A 19,600-nucleotide genomic window follows, 5' to 3' on the forward strand; every position below is an offset into this window, starting at 1 on the left:
AGCGGGCATGTTAGATTAAGGCAAATACTGCCAAATTAGCACATTCTGCATATTGTTTAATTCAACCCACCAGATAACTTAATCAGTTTCATTGGCCTTGCCGGAGTGGCAAGGGTCAAGAGCACCTTCAGCAAGAACAGGCAGCATTTCCTGTGTTCTTCCCGACTGCTCACAGTAACATCATTGGGTTATCACCTATTAAAAGCTTGCAGTACGCTTCCAATTGCACTATACTACATGTGCAAGTTACCAAGGTATGCTACATAAAAGCAGTGGCCACGTGAATAGGTGTCACATTCACACATTCAAACAGCTGTTAAGTGACTGTCCCCCGACAATAGCATACTGTGCAGGAACTCTCCCCTGCACTTGTTCTTGCAGGCCAAAAGCCTTAGACAAAACTTTGTAAATACCTCAATAGTGTATGTGTGTGACTGTATACACAGTTTAGTGTTTATCTCTGTATACAGGGCAATCATATTAAAGTTTTCTGGAACTAAAAAAAAAATTGCCTGTGGAAGATAGCACAATTCTTGTTGCTGAGCTGGATGATTTGCTGAGGCAGACATTACTAGTACATGAAATAAAAACATTTGGCTAATTAACTTCTTAATTACCGTACGACACATGCTGCAATTTATTAATTACAGCCTGCAAGGTTGCAAGATGCGTTCACTTGAAATTACACCACTTTCAAGATACTTTCGAAAGTGAGATGAAATACACAGGCATTTCAGTTTTGTGCATGAGAGCATTAAAAAAGTGGACCAACAGCAAATTTTTACAGCTTGATGGCACATATCTCCCAACTGGAGTCATTCTGGAAATTATTCCAAGTGGATACGCCTGACAATCTCACTGGCTATAATTCATAAATTTGAATATGTGCTGTAATTAGGAATTGTTAATTAGTTGAAAGTGAGTTTTTGTGCAAGTAATGTCGGCCTCTCTGAACAATCCAGCTCAAAGACTAGAATTATGGCATCTTCAACAGGAAATTTTTAAACATTGCATAAAACTTAGTGATTGTTACACGAGGTAACAATCACTACCGAGCACCTGAAGTAGCACGTTGGAAATGTTAGCCCGCTAATGTCTCCAGCATATCATTAGAGCTTGTATCTCTCTCCCTCCCCTGCACAACCCCAGAGTTCCAGCGGCTCGTGCAACAGATTTATAGTGTTTACTGCTCTAACATACAACTGCTGTGGGTAAGCAAGTTTACTCTCAACTTGTGCAGCATTTAAGAAATGTGACACTGGAATGCAAGCGTGCGCTGCATAACAAGCATGCTGTTCAGCAGCCACTGCTCATTTATAGAACAGGAGACAACTCTTGAAATGGCTGTACACATTTGGTTTTACTTAAAAATTGCAGGTTGGGAATTGGGAAGTCTTGGGGTAAAAGCGCTAAAATCGACGCAGCAGCATGATGACTATGTACATGGGTCTTTGAGCACAATGAGCGATATGTGTGCGGGCTTTGAGTATCCCCTCCCCATCTCTCATTTTCCGCACAGCAGGCTGGTTTGGCAAGTTGCAGGACAGTGGTGCGGTTGACAAGGCAGCTAGATGCTCAACTTGTCTCCGTTTCCACCGGTAGCAGGGGGGTGAGCGCTACTTCGGAAAACACCCTGCCAGAAAAAGAAAGCCATCATTAGAGGAGTCCAGAGAACGCTGCACATATTGAGTTAACATTAGTGCAGAGTGTGTGGTGTTAAAGGGACACTATAGAGAAGTTATCACTGCAGATTTGTGTTCAGGCTTTAAAACAACATTGCCATTCTTTTCAGGCAAAAACATTACTCAAGGTAACATGAAGGCCACACTTCACTTTTTGAATTTTGTGCCCAAACTGCAGTGCCAGTGAGAAGCCACAAACTTCAAGGTGTTTTCTCATATTTGGGTTGGGCTGCTTTAGCATGCAAAGAAGTTACCGAAACTTTTATCGGTTGGATGGTTGGTTAATTTAAGATGTAATGTCACCTTTCTTGATAAACAACTAAACTAAGGAAGACACTGTCAAGAAGCTGGTGTAGGAATTCCACAGGGGCATTACCACCGTGTTTAATTTTTGCCCATTTTCGGTGTACCGAGTCTCCCCTCGCAGCAAGTGCTTTTGAGCATTCTGCAGAGAGAATTTGCTAAACTGCAGAATCCCTTTGGAAATGCCGTGCAGAAGTATAGTGCTGCACTAAGCTTGCGTCGCACTCCCGTTCATCACCACATTGGATGTATAGAATGCTGCAGCAAAGTGCACCCCTCAAGTGTGCTTCTCGTGCCATAGGAAATATTTAATGCCAACGAATTCGAAACTTGTTTTGCCAGATGTTGAGAAGACATTGAATCTGAAGGTCAGTATGTGCCATGGAGTAAATATGAGCAGGGTGCCTGTCTAAGCTTTGTTCCCAAGACGTAATGGTCCAATACGCGTTCCACAAGAATGTGCAGATGGCACTTGATCCAAGTTGCTCCAGGAAAATGATGCCGAAGCAGAGATGTATACGTTGGCTTGTTTTGTAGATAAGGGTTATCAGCGGCATTTTAGCGTTCCACGACCAACCGAAATGAATCAAACCCCACCCCACTTGGTCAAATCTTTACATTAGTTCGAATTTAAACCAGTGCACATGCTATATCTGCACTTTGTCAGTTTGATTTGTGCTTGCAGGGCTACACGTGAGTAGGAATGGGCTCTGATGTTCAGCAAGGCAAAAGCCATTTTGAAGTCTGACAGCGGCATTGTAGTGTTTGCAGTTACTGATGCAGCGGCCAGAGCAGAAGGGCAGAGAACGAAGGGACCATGGGCCTTGAAGTGCTGAGCGACATGCATGTTCTGCAAGCGGAAAGCTATTTCCGAATAACAGCATCCAGGTAGTGTTGTCAGTTACTGATGCAGATAGCACATGTAGAGAATGTTTAATTATTTATAATGCAGTACTTTCTTGAAAGTGATGAGGTTGAAAAGCTGCGAAGCCATTTTAAAGCCTGAAGCACAACTCATACACTAACCATAATTTCCATGCTGGCTGAACCGCCCTGCTTGCAGCTCCCATATACACTACCACCACAATTCCCTATAGTAAATGTATGAAAGTGCGGTTTCTAGCACAGTGCCAGAAACATGTTGGCAGTATACACATGGACACATCTGGTGCAGAGTCACGTGAATGCAAAACTATCTTTTGCAAAGAACAGGAGTGTGGGCAGGAAGATCGCCGAGAGAGAAAGCGTAATGAGACAGCAACAAAGGGACAGAGGGAGAAAGGTAACGATAAGTAGGCAATGAACGCGAAGGAAAGAAAAGAGTCTAGGTGATAACCCAGAAACCTGTCCATGCTTCCCACATGCAATGGTACGCTCTACGCCTCTTCGTGGTAGTGACGGAGCCACAAGGGAGCTGGTGGTGCTTCTCCGTCCACTGTTGGGTACGCAGTTTCGCGCGGGTTGTAAGAGACGGGACGTGTGAGGAGGCATTGCCTCATGCAGACACTACTGGCCGCCACCTCAGACAAGGATGACTCCACAGATGCTGCCATGCCTACATTCACAGGAGTACTGTGTAGCATCGACAACATCGACAACATTTTTGTGCAGGCGACACTGCTGTGCTCGAAATGAAGCTTTCTGCATATGCAGGCTCAAATAAATTAAACTTTTTTTTTAAGTCGAGAAAATGTTTTAGCATTGGTACACGCTATGCTCAATTTTTCCAGTACTAATGCATGATGGCAACCACACTGCAGTATTTTCGCATTTCATTTTTGTGTGGTCTTGGTGTCAGAATCCTGGAGAGTGTTAGCCTATAGAAGTGCGAGAACAGCACGTAAAACAGTGCCGATAGTACAGGTTGTATCTGAATTGCCATTCAAATTAATCATCTGGGACTTCACGGCTTAATCTTACACGATGAGCCACGATGGTAAAGTGCAGTAAATTCACCTGTGCGAGTATTTGGAGCGGATGGCCTCAAGGTTGCTATTTCGTTGCTGGTACAGGAAGAGGTTGAGGTGCTGGTGCAAGTTCGTCAGTTCTTCAGCCTTATAGCCAGAGTAGTGCTGAAGGGTTGCATTCTAGAAGAGGACACCATGCACATTATAAAGGGCTGTAGCAGAAGGTTAAAAAAATAAAAAATAAAATGACAATTTCCAGCTTCAGAAATTTTACAAGTCATTGTGATCATTACCTGCACATATTGTACATATGATTATGACCCTTACTCTTTACAAATAGCAATATCCATCACATTTTGTAATGATGCTTACTGCAAGATGCAAAGACTATTGTTGCTTTGCATAGGCTCCCAAGTCTTCCCTAATTTCTGTGAACGCTCCTTTCAGCTTTGGAAACTGTCTCATCCTGTTGTACACAAAGCTTTTTGTGGACCTACCATGGTCAAACCCGGCAATGGGGAAATGAGATGGTCGCCCTGGTCACTGGCATGATATGTGGTATGCAGGCCTCTGCAAATGTTGCAGCCCGTGATTGCAAAACCAGCCACGGGCTCGTACAACTACACATCAGCGATCTTTCTGCAGGCGAGAGTGGAATGCTCATCCCACTGCCATCGCCTCTACAATTGACTTCACTTACTTCATCACATAGCTTGCCTTCGTCAGTGAACAGCCCTCGTGTAATGTTCCACATTAGGACCTTTGAGTTGAGAATTTCTTACAATAATACCAAAGAAGGCTTTGAACGGTGTCTTGTGGACACAACAAGAGGAGCATCTTGTACACTTAGACACTGACTGCCATTATGAGTGTTATTCAAGCCAGTCTGACCACACAGCCATAGCTGTAGTGTTTCATGATAAAGCTCTAGCACCATCCTGAATTGAATTCTGGGGTTTTATGTGCCAGAACCATGATTTGATTGGGAGGCACACCAGTGGGGGACTGAATTAATTTTGACCACCAGGGGATCTTGAACATGCTCCGAATGCATGAAACGTGGGTGTATTTTGCCCCCATAGACATGCGGCTGCAGCGGCCAGGATTTGATGCCATGACCTCATATGTAGCAGTGCAACACCATAACTGCTAAGCCCCCGCGGCAGGTCTCCACTGCCATACTACGTAGCGTGTGTGTGTGTACAATGACATGATGTAGCAATAGTGACTTATGCACTAAATTAAACACCAGGTTTGCAGCGACATGTTGTAGAAGCTGTGAACCTACCCAGGAGCAACCTTTCATGAGCAAGGCTTGCAGCAAAGCTGCGGCGGCCATCTTGGACTCCCTCTGGTCGACCACGTTGTAGTCCATCAGGGAGGTCTCGAGCACGTAGCGCGCCAGTGTCAGCATTTCCAGGGGCAGCCTTGCACAGCGTGCATACCGCCGCAAGAACCGGTAGGACACTGGCATTCCCAGCTGGAAGTCTAACACTCGTAGTAGATGGGCCTATTTGCGAAGGCGAGATGGGAGGCGTGGAAAAAAGCAGATTGAGCAGCTCATTAGTCAATGTGTGCAGTTATTTTCACTTGTTTAATTGTGAAGTTTAACATCCCACAACAGTAGACAGTGTGTTACGAGGGATGCCATTGTGAAGAACTCCGGATTAATTTTGACCACCCATGGTTCCTTAATGTGCACCCAATGCACAGCACATGAGCATTTTTGTATTTCACCATCGTTGAAATGTGGCCACTATGCCGAAGATTATATTTAGCCCTAGAATTCCCAATGTAATATATATGTTACGGTGAGTCTCGTGTCTGAAAATGTAGATTGAAACACTGGGAACTTGATGCAATGACCATAGTTGCATTTTTGATATGGTGGAGTGACATTTCCTCTGTGGATAGTTTAACAAATCAATGAATAATTGCTACAGTAAGTTATAAATGAAAGGACTTTTTTTTTTTCAAACAATTTTAGTCTTCATGGCGACAAATAAATGTCAATTTGTTCAAATTTTCTTTGATGTAGAACTGTGCTTGGGCGTTACAGGGTTAATTATTTATACAACAGTTGAACCCACTTATAACAATATTGAAGTGCACAAAGAAAAAAAGTGGAGGGGGAAAATATAAGCCGCTGACTACGAAGTTCTAATGTTGCAATATTAGATATAACAATTAACTCTGGCTGTTGGGTGTCTACGCCAAAAATATTAGGAACGGGAAAACCAGGAAAAGAAGAAAATACAAGCCACTTTTGCCACACCAGCCTTTGTGCCCCGCACCCTGCACGGCACATCTTTCCAGTCTCCCCAATGTCTGCAAGAGGGTGGAAGGGATACAAGAGAGGAGCGCAGCGATGGGATAAAGGTATGGCACAAACGCCGGTACAACAAAGGAACCTGTGAGGAAGGCAGGTGTGGCAAAGCGTCTCACATTTGTTTTTCAAGGATTTTGCTTTTTTTTTCTTTCGGTGCACCTACCAAGCAGCCAGTTAATTGTTATAACCGATAGCATGGCATGGGAGCATTGTAGTAAGTGGTTTATTTTACCACAGTACGCAAGCAAAAGGTGGCAGTGCATCAGCTGCTCATTGTTATAACAATACCAGTTTTAACAATATATATTGGGTATAAGTTGGTTAGACTGTAATGAAGCTGAACCTGTTTATATCAAACTACCAAATAGTTCCACAAGAAGTGGTTGTTAAATAATGTGTGGATGCTTGACTTTCACGTGACCCCGGATACCCAGCTTCGCTGCATGACTTTGCACCAATGGCAGTCGGTGTGGTTGCAGACTAATACGAGATTTTGAGAGAGTTGCGCTGCTAATGCCACCTAACGACAGGGTTACTTGGCTGCAAAAAGGAGTAGCCTGTTTCTCTTTGACGAGAGGTTGGCTAAGTTCGTGGAAGTTTCACGTGCTCGCCAGCTGTTTGTGGGATAATACTGCGATACACTTAGGAGCAGGACACCGGAATTAACTAACACAATCATTCGAATGTGCCACTGTTCATGTGACTGTACATGTGAACGATTAGGTGCTCGTGTCCATCATGGAGGAGATCACATTTGCTTGCTATTCGGTCGCAGTGAGTCAAACTTCCTCGATTCGTCGCGCCCATTGGCATGTTCTATTGGTAATAATTTGGCTTGCTAGATCGGGGGTTTAAATGGCGCAATAAATGCCCTTGCGATTGTCTGCACTACTGTGTTGCCATCAGTTTGTCCCAAGAGTGCGCCTGAGACCCCAAACTAAGTACTCTGTTATATGTAGACTCGCCCTACAAAACGCGCACATCCGTTCTGCCGCAGTCTTAGTCTTAGTTCAAAGCGCTAACAACCACTCCAGCGATAAATGAAACTTTTCCACTTTGTGATGCGACACCCAACATGTAATTATTACAAGCAAATTGATGTGCCTTTGCAATGAATCAAATCAGCCGTTACTAGGAGAACTAGAGAACGATGCCCATGAAGATATTCCTCCACAGCATCTTCAAGTTCAATATGAACAGCATAACAAGTGCAGAGCAGTTTTCAGCGAACGTTTCACTTTCTGTTAACCCTAAAACGGAATGCCACAATGCTCCCGTTCAGTTCCAAGTATTCTACCACATTGTTTTTGAATGGAGCACCAAAGTCAAATGGAGATTCTCTCATTTTGCACTCCCGAGGCAGCAGTGAGGCACTTTTGCAGAGTTCTTTAGCACTCACTATGGCAACAGCTTCCTTGGTGAGTAACTCCCACTCTTACGTGTCGGGCATGTGTGTTTCTAGCCTCTTTCGTAGGCCGTTGCCGGAGATAGTGCAGTAAAAATGTGGGCCAATCCTGAAGGTATTCTAAAGCCGTTCCTGGGGTATGTGCAGTCTTAAAATGTGGCTCATTCCCATGGAAATGTGCAGTCTAAAGATCCTGAACATAGTGGAGTAATACATTTAAGCCATCTGATGCTCTTACTCCCCCCTCACACGTGGGGTGGTGGGAAAGAGTGTCGTCGGCTGACTTCGTTGCATTGACATCAACTAGAGTTGGACCGCTGTCTGTTTTTTCTTGTCCAGTAGCTAGAGGATTAAAGTTTTGCCAAAAGCCTCTTCTTAAGACGAGGGGGCATTTTTCCTTTAAATTTTCTGGCAAGAAATACTTCCAATTGTTACAGTAGCTCTGTAAAGTCAGTCTAGATAACAAAATCCAGAGCAGTACTTTTAGAATGTCACCCGATGTCAATTGCCAGTTATCTTGAACCAGTTAGCACAGCAGCCATTTTTCTTCAATAGCTCGCAGTTATCTTACAATCGGCAGGACTTAAATGGATTCTGGGTATGAGAACAAGCTCATTCTATTGATGGGTACAAGGCAGGAGCGGCCCCACCCAGATGACGGAAGCATGGCAGCAGATTGCCTCCGCTACTAAAGAAACAGTCCCTCTTATGCAAACTGCCCAGTTTGAAGTGTGGACTGCCATGTTCTCCGTGCGGCTCGTGACGCGTCTAGAATGCATGCCCACTGGTGGAAGCTGGTGTGCATCCGCCTTTGAGGGGCAAATGCTGCTGCCTTTCAAAGTTGTACCCGACCATAGTTGGCTAGAATCATAAATTACTGCAGCATACACACACACATATTGCAAAGGTCTCACTATTATGGCCTTTATGCCTGCGCATCAGCCACACATGCCCGAGCACGCACAGCCATAAAGTTACGTTTTCTGTGTTGCTTCGTCCAAAATGTTCAAAGTTCAGAAGGTTAAATGTCGTGGCCATCCATTATCAGCAATGACATAAATGAAGTGTTGAATAACCTTGACCTCCCAGTAGCAGCATAGCAAGTGCCTACTCTTTGCACCTTAGCGGTGCTGGGTGCAGTGCTGCGTTCACTTCGACTTAGGCCATGTGAAGATTGACAGCAACAATGCATTTGAGCGGCAGGATTCAATGCACAATGAATGCATTCCCCATAATTTCCAAGTGAAATCGGGGAAGGCAGGAAGAAAATGGCACCAGAGGTTGCCTTGAGAAAGCTGACTGCTCGACTTCATGCTCCCTCCTAGTTTTTCCTCTCCTGACCGCCATACTGACTCTGGAGAAGTGCCTGGAAGAATGACCTCGCTTGCAGCTTCCGAAATGACGTGGCACTCACTGATCTAGCAGGTCTTACCTTTGTCATGCCCATTGCAATTTTTTTTCACTTGAGCACCCTATTTTTCCCATGATGGTTGTTATAACTGGGCTCAAAGATACAAGCGGGAAGAAAACAGACGTGAAGCTGTCCAGATTATCATGCATCCGGAAAGTCGGTCGTTGACTGTACACTGGCAACTCGTCCAGCTGACGACAGGGCATTAAAGACTATTGCGATTCCTGTCTGTTACTTGAGCCAGCGTTACAGTGACTTTCGACCCTTTCAATAAAATTACAGCTAATTTTCCCAGATAGAGGCACAAAATTCCCCGAGTTTTCCCCAAGTTTTTCCAGACTGCTCAAAATCCCTGAGAATTCCCGGTATTCCCGGTTGGTAGACACCCTGAATCTACATCTATTATTCTCATTATCTGCGAAGTTTCATACCTCATGCCGATATTTCAGCCATAGTATCTCCAAGGCACATAGGGCTGGCGATTCATAGCATTTTTCGATACTACAACTGAACATATTCAGCGACAGTGCTTCCGTGCTAGGGCCCCTGGAGCCTGATGAAGTTTTATGGGTATGTACATATACATATGTATGACTGTTCTTGATTAGATACAACATGTTTCTTGTTATCAATACGTATACCAATTTTGTCCATCAGCAAATTTGTGACCACAATATCTCAGTAGATATTGCAGATTGCAGAATTGTTTTTATAGCATGATGCTAGATGTACTAAGCACACAATGTCGCGAGCAAATTAAAAGATTGTCTTGTGGGCCCACTGCATGTTCATACTCAAGACACTTGAATTTAGCATGCTCTAAAAAATATATAATGACTAAATCACAAAACCACTTGCACCATTTATGTGCCTTATGCTTACATGTATTTATCCATGCATCATTTGAAAATTTTTATGCAGTGGTTGTCACTTTTTCTAAAAACAAAGGGAAGGCTTTTCTATTACCTATAATATGATAAACTAATGATCAAATTAAAATAGGTTCCAAACTTCTGCCTCTCTCAACTGTCCCCAAAAGCAATGCAGAGGAGATGAGAACAAGGAGACCAGGAGGTCAAACAGGTCATACCTCCATGGCAATGAGCTCGTCGTGGCTGTAGGCATCGTCACAGATGTAAAGGAAGTCCCTTACAGACGGTGGGCAACGCTCGTCAAACTTGCAAGACACAAACATGGCGGTGGCTCCCAGCAGCTGTAGCTGGGTCTTGGAGCAGGGCTCCAGGGACAGGTACCGGTCGACACACTTGACCGCCAGGTAGAGCGTCTCGTGATTGAGCTCAAAGTTCTCCTGCACCTCCACCATCCAGTCAACAAGCACTGCCCGCATGCTCACAGAGAGCTCATCCTGGCGATCGAGGTACTTGGAAACCACGAACGACGCCTGTCATGACAACAGTGGGACAGGAAAGTTAGAGGGAAAAACAAAAAACATATCCAATAGGCACACCACAATCGTATGAATAGATATGAGCAACAAATGTGCACCAAGTCTTTTAAGAGGTCACATGGGTACACCCGTGTACCCACGAGGGTACACGTTCAAACAATGACAGACTCAAAGCTCTTGGTGCTCAAAGCTCAAAGACTCAGTGCAGGGCTCAAAGTTGAGCCCTGCGCCGCTCCTTGATTGAAGACATCATGTGTCACGAATTTGAGTCGAGGTGGAGTGTTTAGTGGAGGCATGTTTAGATACAGGGAAATTAGAACCGAAATACTGGAAAAAAAAATGTTGAAGGTTACTTTTAGATTCTACAGCCACTGATGCACGATATAAATAACGTTCACACATGCCGCTCATAGTTCTTGCCAAGATTGCTTCAGTAGCAAACATTACTCGTAACCAATTTATCGAAGGGAAATTTCTCTGCACCTGGCAGCATGCCCACTGACCAAACAACTTCACATGTTTAAAACTGGGAACCTTCCACAGCCAAGTTTCACCCAATCATTCTCACCTCTCGCTCTTTGTAGTACTTGAAGATGTCGGCCGCATATGTGGACTCTGAGAATGGCTCATTTTGCGACTCAAAGTCAAAGTCGGCAACTCCTTCGGGCAGCTCAGAGCATCGCCGTTTTTCAGACGCAGTGGGCAAGGCCGACGTCTGTGGTTCTTCTGAGCTTGTAGGTCTGCACAAAGGAAAATTTCCAAGGCAGCATTATGCACTGAACTACTGAGCACAAGCTGCAAAGCTGCGCAGATACAATGTGAAACTGGAATGATGACAGTTTGTCAGAAAGGTGTTCAGGTCTGTGCCAATTTAGTGCTACTTCTTGCATCTTGTGTTCATGCACTTTCGTGTTGCAAGTTGTTCATGACACACAGGAAGGCCTTACTTGGTCATGAACAACTGCAGGTGTTTATGGCTTGACATGCAGTGTCTGGCGATAAACTTGTATTTTGCAAGGAGGCAGCTAAGAGTGAACTTGGCAAGTTAGAACTGTTACAGCACCACAACAGGACAAATATTAGGAGGCACATTAAGTCCGAGATGTTGCACTAATGTGTCAGCACTGGGATTTAGGCACACAAAACTTTAAAATATGAAGTTTGCCCTTGCTTACTTATTTTACTAATTGGCCATTTTCAAATTGAGTGCTGTGTGTGCATTGCTTACTTTCTCTGTGCAGTCATGCTGCACATTGTAATAACGAGTTTTTAATGAATAGTTATCAGTATAAACTACCGATCTCCTTTACTGACCCTTTAATGCTTCCTTACAAATAAAATGCTTGAACTCAACCATACGCCTCTCAATTCTAGCAATTGCTGACTCCTTTCCAGCATCATCACTGTACAATTGCCACTGTCAAAAGTTTGTGCACCGCCTGCTGCTTTCCAGCAGCTCACAGGTTCGGATGAGCATGCAGAACATGACACTAGGAGCACGTCTTACTTTTCTGGCAGGGGCTTGGCGGCTACCGTGGTAGCAGTGGCTGCCTTGGCTAGAGGCTTGTGTGTGGCAGCTGCTGCAGCAACTGCAATGTTCCGTGATCGAAGCACAGTCTTCTTGGGCCCCGGCTTGATTAAGCCACCTTTCTTGGCTGCTGCTGCTGCTGCGGTCACTACTGCTTTGTGGTTGGGGTTGGTGATGTCGCCCAGAATGGCACGCTTCCTTGAGGGGGCCTTCTCTGGGGAGTGCTCGGCCACTCGTTTCTGGGATACCAGGGCTTGTGCTCCCTACAAGTTGGAATGGCAAACAGAGCATGCCATACGAAAGTGCTTACAGACAAAGCACAGGTTGAAACAACACCCAACTCTTTGCAGACACATGGGCTGGAATAATCAGTTATCCTTCCAACTACAAGAGCCACTGATGACCAAAATGACCTTGGAGCTGCTAGTAGAGTTCCAAATAAGAAAAATCATAGAAACTTGAGAGCTCATTCCCATTTCACAGGTAGTGTATCCAACTGCTCAGCTTGCTCTGCTCACAAACTGCTGATGTTGAAGTGCGGGTCGGTGCCACTGGCACAACTAGTCTACAAACATGAGGCATGTTCATCCATCATACAGACATTCCATTCTGCTTTGTAAGCATGGCTTTGAATGCTATGCAGTGCTGAAGAAATCTCATTTGTGGAGTAGTCGTGACCCAATAGTAAATCAGCAATGTGGTGCCACTCCCACCTTTACTTCAGTGACTGCACAAATACAACTGCAATTCTTACAACTATATGGGTAGAAATAGAAATGACAAGCACCAGAGGGATGCCAACCTCAATGACATAAAAAGCACTTTGTGAGCAGCACAGGCACTCCACAAAAGTATTGAATGTGTGTACTGCAGCATTTTATGTAGCCATGCTTGCTTATGCCGATGCACAAGCAGTTCTATAGACTCGTGCACAGTTAGCTGTCCTCCATAGGCCATAGCTTCGCAGAGCCAGCATCTAAGAATTTCAGCTTCTTGCTTTTGGCCCTCACATCTTCAAAGAAAGACAATGTTCACAACTTGGTTTTCAGCCAAGCAGCAAACAAAATGTTCTTAGACCTGTGCTCACACTTACCAATGATAGATATCCCAACTGGTGACATCTTAGACAGGTTAAATTTCATAAATACTTTCATATTTGCTTGCTGCAAGTAGAACAGAATGTTTATTTTCAACACAGCACCGCATGCTTCATAAACAGATGAATTAACAAAATTTGTTTCTGAAGCCTACTATTCTCTCGTGACAAACTAGAGAATTCTTTGCAGCTTGTTCTCTACGTTTTAAAACAAATCACATGCATAAATGCGGCAAGTTTAGCCACTGCATTATAAAAAAAAAAAAAAAAAAAACGCCAAGAATTCTTAGAATTAGTCCACCAATTGGCAGTCCTAGACTACAATAAATGGCACCGGACAGAATGATAAGTCAGCACAGCTGCGAATGCACAAATATGTGTCAAATCGCGCCAGAAACCAGCTGTGTTTGAATATTTATTTTCCTCTGCATTGTTGCCCTAGTTAGCTTGCTAAATGTATGACCGCAGATGGCGTTATGCACGTTGAGCTAGCACGCCCCCTCAAGCGGTCGTGAAAGGTGCGCGAGAAGCCACGTTGTCTTAAGTAACACAATGGGCTCGTCGTTCGCGCTACAACTGGCAACAAAAAATTTGCCACCGCCACGTCTGGGCTTTCAACGCGTGTCGCCAAAGCGCATTGCAACAAGCCAGTGCTTCGTAAGCGAAACACCGGAGCCTGTCGGCGCTATGCCTCGATGGCATGCGTAAACATTCGGTACACTGAATAGGTCCCGGTACCCCCTGCATGAGCAGCAACTTAATTCGTGCTACCACAGGTGATACTTTAATGGAAATGCTGAGCTGGAAAGATGTTTGCAGCTTGCTTACCTGTTTGCGGCCGTTTTCTGCGAGCACCTGAAGCTGTCTGGATGTCTTCGTCGCCATCGTTGCCAAGTGGGGGAGGGCTGCGGAGACAAAAAGATTGCGTGTGTGTTTTAAATATGAGGTTCATTTACAATCTGTGCATCAACGTTCTGCGCGTCACATGGCGCCAAGGCGGCTCAACTTTGCTCCAAGACAGGGCCCCCGACTCGTTCTTTTTTGCTGAATTAGCATAGTAGCGGGACTAACAGCGCAACGGTTCGAGGGCGTTCGAGACCGTTCGCGAGCGTATTACGAGGATGGCAAATAAAAGAGACTGGGCTGATTCAGCGCGCAAACAGGTCCTTATTAAAGAAGTGAAATGATGTACGGACAGCAAAATATCAGCCTCACTCGTTGTCGAGGCTGTGATAACGTGGCGGCAATGCGATGTCGTCGTGGGCAGCTCCACGCGCCTATTTTGCGCGGCGAAACTTACGATCCAGCTGCTGTAGCTTTAGGGGTTGTCAGGGCCTTAGTACTGCTACGGTGCAGCTTGTGGATGACGATGGCAGCGGCGAAATATCCAGATAATCTTCAGTGACGGCAGCAGCAGCGCAACTATGCATACACCGCTACAACCGACAAGGAGAGGCCAACGTCCGTTTTGAAGTTACCACCATAGGCAGCCCCTTGCTCGCCCTGGACGAATAGCCGTCGCCCTGCGGTTCGTTGCGTGAACCGGCCAATCAGGTGCCGAAAGCACGTGCGCGCGCGCAGGCTTAGCGCATGCGAACGCTGCGTACTTTTGCATGTTTTTGCCACGACCTACTGGTTTTTGCTGCGTGTACACAAAAAATTCTGAAAAGCAACATTGTTTTAAATAATTATAGTATCAATAACGCTCACTGTAAAGCTACTATTATTACGTTTAAACATGCACCACATGGATAAGTCGACGAATGCAAGCGTTTTGAAAGAACGGTTAATGGTTGAACGAAGTCAATAGAAGTCTTAGATTAGCCCGCAGCTAGGGTGGCCACCCTACCGCAGCTGCAGCTGATCGTTGTTTTCTTCATATCGCCTATCGTAGCACTTGATGCGGGCATGTGTGGGTGTGTTTCGTTCTCAGCGGTTCAGTGTCAGTTGTGATTTTTTCTAGACGCGCGCGCCGTACTTTTCGGACGTTCATCTGAGACTCGCAGAGTCATGCAAAGCGTTATTAACACCGTGAAAGGCACAGCTCTTGGCTTCGCCGACAAGCTTACGCCGATCCTCAAGGTATTTCGACCTATCCTGCGTCATGACAAGCATTCATGCGACGCTGCGTGTGCTACAAACGCTGGCAGAACCTGTTGCTGTGCTATTTACGCTTTATTCTCGCTTTGTGCAGGAATCCAAGTTTAAGGAAACTGGAGTCATCACGCCAGAAGAAGTGAGCTCGCCTTTTGAGCACGTTCTCTACGATTGTCACATCTGCAGTTGTCGCGGCCGTCTTTGTTATCGCGAGAACTCGTTAGTTCTTGAACTGATATTTGCGCTCTGCGGCGAACGGGGACAGGCTGCCTGAATTTGACAGCGGCCGATCATGTTACACGCAGTGGTCTCTTGTGGGGATAAATGCGGCGAAAAAATCACGTTAGCGTTTGCTTCGCGCTGTAGCTTGCTGATGTGCACAGTCAGCCGCGCGTTAGACGCCCACGTTGTTCTTAGCAGGCTTTCCTCTTCTCTGTCTATCAAGCTCGCTGTCTCAGTGCCACATTTAATCCGGAAGCGCACATTTTTGCGTCAAGCTAAACAATGTGCTAAACAGCTACGATGAAACGCTGTTCCTGGAAAACTTGCATTAAAGTTTTAGCTTTGTAGCCTGTGTAGTCACGTTATGTGGTTGTCGGTCTAGTTGACATGTGAGCACACTCCCGGAATTCTGGCAAAAGTGTGTATACACGTGGTGCAGGTCATCTGTGACAAAGCGACGTAGTGTCACCTTCATCACACGTTTATCCGAATCTGATAGGACTGGATTTGACACCCACCAAAATAATGTATAATACATCCGACGTTTCAAAGCCGTACAAGCTCCTTCTTCAAGGGTGAGATTTCATATAGCCAATTAACAGTGCTGTTCTTAAACTTTTTTTTTTCTCGGCCCCTCTCCACTTGGGCTCTGACACCCAACCAGACAGATGTAAAACCCCTTCACTGGGGCCTTTGAGGTATGGTAAATCAATTGTAAATAAATATGATCAGCTTTGAGCCCATACATTTAACCAGGCATTTTTTGTGCCAAACACTTACTATTTTATCCAACACTGGCTGTCTTAAGAGAGAAGTTGCCTATTTATTTGTTGTGCACTCATCATTACAGACATATCCAGGGAATGTTTCTGAATGAACAAGAGAAAAAAAAAAGTTATATTGTTTTCCCCCAACTCCTTTTTGTCTGCTTATGTGAAGACTTATTGCTCAAATAACAGCAATGTAACACCCGTCATTCTATGACCATGAATCCCTGTAAATTATATTGCACTGTTGGGCTTAAAGTCAATACATATTGTAAATCTGCATGTTTGTTTGCTACTGTTACATGAGCTGGGCAGGTATAACGTAGCAGCCCCTTCCGCTCGATTCTATGCCGCTCTTATCATCCACCATTTGCAGCTGGCTGGTCTTGATACTGCAGGCATTGCATCGTTACATTGTATCAACTGTGCTTCTCTCATTGGCTGCCACTCTATATACTGCATTAAATTAACAGTATGACCTTGCCATATTTGGCTGAATACTTTGCTTAAGGATCTGCATTTTTGGTATTACAGACACAATGCGAATATAACTTTCATACACTTGAAATTTGAGTGCGCAGGCGTGATTACCCCGAGTCTTTATGCATAGAACTGAGAAGATAAACACTGATTTTTTATAGTCCGAGTACAGTTTGCCAGTTGCAAAGGAATTTGACGAAGTCCTGTGTATTATGTTCAGAAGCATTTACCGCCCTGTATTTTAATAATGCGAAAACATGTTCAGAATGGGATTCGCAAGTGATAAAAATGTCACACGCACTGTAATAGCATATGAATGAGTGAATGAATTCTTTTTGTTAGGAAAAGGGAGGACCGAAGGTCGCTGGTGGGGGAGGAGGGATATACGAAGGAGAGGTAGACACCCACTAAATCGCGCGAGCCAGGCCGCTAGCAATGCCAGAGTGGGCTAACATTACTAGGTGATCAGGGTTTTGGAGACTGTCGTTCCGTAAAGCTTCAATATGGCAATGTAGAAAAATATTGCTGTCGTCTTGGTAATTATTGAATGTGAGACAGTGTAAAATGAGATGCTGCAAGTTGGCTTTGCATATGGAGTGGCAGAAGGTGCATATTTGGTAGACTTCCGAACCTGGGGTTGGAGGTGCTACGGATGCTGATGAGCAGCGCCGCTTGTGGGAGCAACTGAAGGAGTAGCCAGGCAGCGCAGTCGCATAGGCATGTTGTGTATGGGGGTGCCGGCTGTGAGATTGTGTATCCTGTGCATTTGTCCACACAAGCCTGCTGTTCAGTGCCACAACAGCCTTGAAAACACGAAGGACCGACACCCACCCATGAAATTCTGCACATTTCAGGGCAGGTAGCAGGAAAAAAGAGAGGAGACAAGCGTGCATTGCTGCTGTTGTTGGCAGAGTCAAGTCAGGTGCAGTGAGTGGCGTGATGTGATGCGATATCACTGCATGTTAAAAACAAAAAGGGCGAGGCAAATTATTCATCAAAGACTAAAGAAAGCACAAAAAAACTCGCATGGAAAGCCGCTTCTCAAGTACCGAGAGAGATTATTTCACCGTTGCATCGTGCAACACAGACTGTGACGTCCCTGAGGTGTTGAAACTCGTGATTTATTTATACCCCCTGTCATTCAGGCACTTTGGAGTGGCATTGAGTCCAATCCAGACCAGATTGGGTGCATCTACAGTGGCACTTTCAACCAGGATTTCGCATGATCTGGATGCAGTAGATCGAGATCATAGGCTGTCGTCCGCACCATAATGCTGAGTGACCTCAACCGGTTCAATCCAGATTGTTGGACTGTGCAACAGCTACCATTCATGATCGCGACCAAAAAATTTGATCCCTATCGTGCTTGATCACGATTAAAAGTGCCCGTGTTGTGCAGTTATTAAAGAATGACCGAGAGCCAAAGGGATTCAAACTGCCACTGCCCTCCTCTTGCAACAGCATTCACAGAGTCAAGATGCCACGCAGAACATTCCACATTGTTTTTAGAAATGGGCTACACAATCATACACCTATGCATCATGCGCACATCAGCCGACACTCAATGCGTCACTCAAAGCACGTCGAAGTAGATCTCCAGTGATATTCTCATCGGCACAAGCAAACTCTCGTGACTGAGCTCCAAGACAAAACAACGCTGCTGCGAACAATAGTAGGGATTAAGTAAAACAGCAAACTTTTGCATTCCAGCTCACTTGATTCTCTGGATGGATGGTGATTATCCATGCCTGCCTGCATTCCTTTTCATGCCATTACTCGGGAAACTGCAGAACTTGACAGGCAGTTCCAGGCCCCGGGTTTTTTTGTCACTGTTGTGGTAGTTCACCATGCAACAGTACTAGGCAGCTTGGCTGGCCAACCGCCGAAGCTTGCGGAACAACGGTGACAGTATGAGGAATTTTTCAAAGATTTTGGGCATCTTGAGCTCCTCATGATGCTGGCAACCTCTCTTTCCACTAGGGGAACCAGGAGTGCTGGTATTTGGTGAACTTGAGGTTGGGAAGCCCTGTATGCTATAGGGCCATGGGAGCGGCCTAAACATCACTTTTTTTGTGCTCGCGAAGGCCTCGACAGGACTTTAGGATGCAGGCTCTTTTCCCAAACGTATCACCCCTGAAGGAAGCCGAACACCTCACCGGGGTACACGTGTGCCCATTTGAACTAGTGGGTGTCCGGCGATCGTGGGAATCAAGCACACAGTCGAAGCAGGCACTTTACAAGTAGGCATGTTAAGCTGTGTAATAGGGGTGCAAGCATGCAGCAGCTAAGAGAATTAAAGGGACCCTGAACCAACCCTTAAAAGCAAATACATTCTGCACATGCAAACACAGTCGCAAACATTTCAGTGAATTTTTGTAGTTATAGATGGCGCAGGGGGAGAACAGATGGCATGTTAAATCAGCGCTCCTTGTTTACAACAGAGAGCTTCTCCTCGCCATTTTTTAAACTGCTGGCTGCCTGCCGGCTGCCCTCAGGTGGCAGCAGCCCATAGATACCAGTTATTGGGCGATTGTTTTTGACCACAAATTACTAATGCGGACACCCTGCCAGACATGCCAGGTAACGTCCCATTGCCACTTCCAAGTTGCTGTCTGAAATCTTTCAGGCCAGTCTCATAAGGTTAGCATAAGCCTGCCACAAGAAAATGAAAGGAAGGCAAGGTAGGTGATAGGCCAGGCATCGTTATCCAATGACAACAGATGAGTTTAGGGGGAATGAATGGGGAAATATCACACTTCTAGTTTCCCCATTCATATTAGGTCTCATTCAAAAATTCTTCATAATGATATTTCTTGAGACACTGTGCTCAAGTGGGTTTCACAAGTCTTAGACAAAAGTGTTTCAGGCCCCTTTCACCCCCAATTTCTAAGAAAGCATCTGACGTAAAAGTGCAGAAAAACATTGGCGTCACTTATGACAACTTGGAAGGATGGGCATTGCATAT

At 45.1% G+C, this 19,600-nt stretch overlaps 2 protein-coding genes across 4 annotated transcripts in view; one reads left to right on the forward strand and one right to left on the reverse strand.

The window, feature by feature from the left end:
- Positions 1-1,335: 1,335 nt before the first annotated feature.
- CycB3 (cyclin B3) lies at positions 1,336-14,650 on the reverse strand. 2 transcript variants are annotated; one of them, XM_050187839.3, is made up of 8 exons: positions 14,370-14,650; positions 13,898-13,974; positions 11,953-12,236; positions 11,014-11,185; positions 10,128-10,439; positions 5,181-5,402; positions 3,942-4,072; positions 1,336-1,633 (listed from the first exon to the last, which is right to left on the reverse strand). In XM_050187839.3, exons 2-8 carry the CDS (start codon positions 13,952-13,954, stop codon positions 1,576-1,578), a joined length of 1,236 nt encoding a protein of 411 aa, XP_050043796.1. In that variant the 5' UTR covers positions 13,955-13,974; positions 14,370-14,650; the 3' UTR covers positions 1,336-1,575. The 2 variants fall into 2 exon arrangements, with proteins under 2 accessions (XP_050043796.1, XP_050043797.1); XM_050187840.2 differs by lacking the exon at positions 14,370-14,650 and adding an exon at positions 14,285-14,363.
- Positions 14,651-14,899: 249 nt separating this feature from the next.
- The window catches only part of Atg3 (Autophagy-related protein 3), a 34,453-nt gene continuing 29,752 nt past the window's right edge, over positions 14,900-19,600 (forward strand). Inside the window, exons 1-2 of one of the 2 annotated variants that reach the window (XM_055076511.2) lie at positions 14,900-15,151; positions 15,264-15,305. In XM_055076511.2, the coding sequence (XP_054932486.1) occupies positions 15,080-15,151; positions 15,264-15,305 (114 nt within the window). In that variant the 5' untranslated portion in view covers positions 14,900-15,079. The remainder of the gene's footprint in view (positions 15,152-15,263; positions 15,306-19,600) is intronic. The other variant, XM_050187855.3, reaches the window with a different exon arrangement.

Source organism: Dermacentor andersoni, chromosome 2 (genome assembly GCF_023375885.2).
Source record: "Dermacentor andersoni chromosome 2, qqDerAnde1_hic_scaffold, whole genome shotgun sequence".
Taxonomy (NCBI): Eukaryota; Metazoa; Arthropoda; class Arachnida; order Ixodida; family Ixodidae; genus Dermacentor; species Dermacentor andersoni.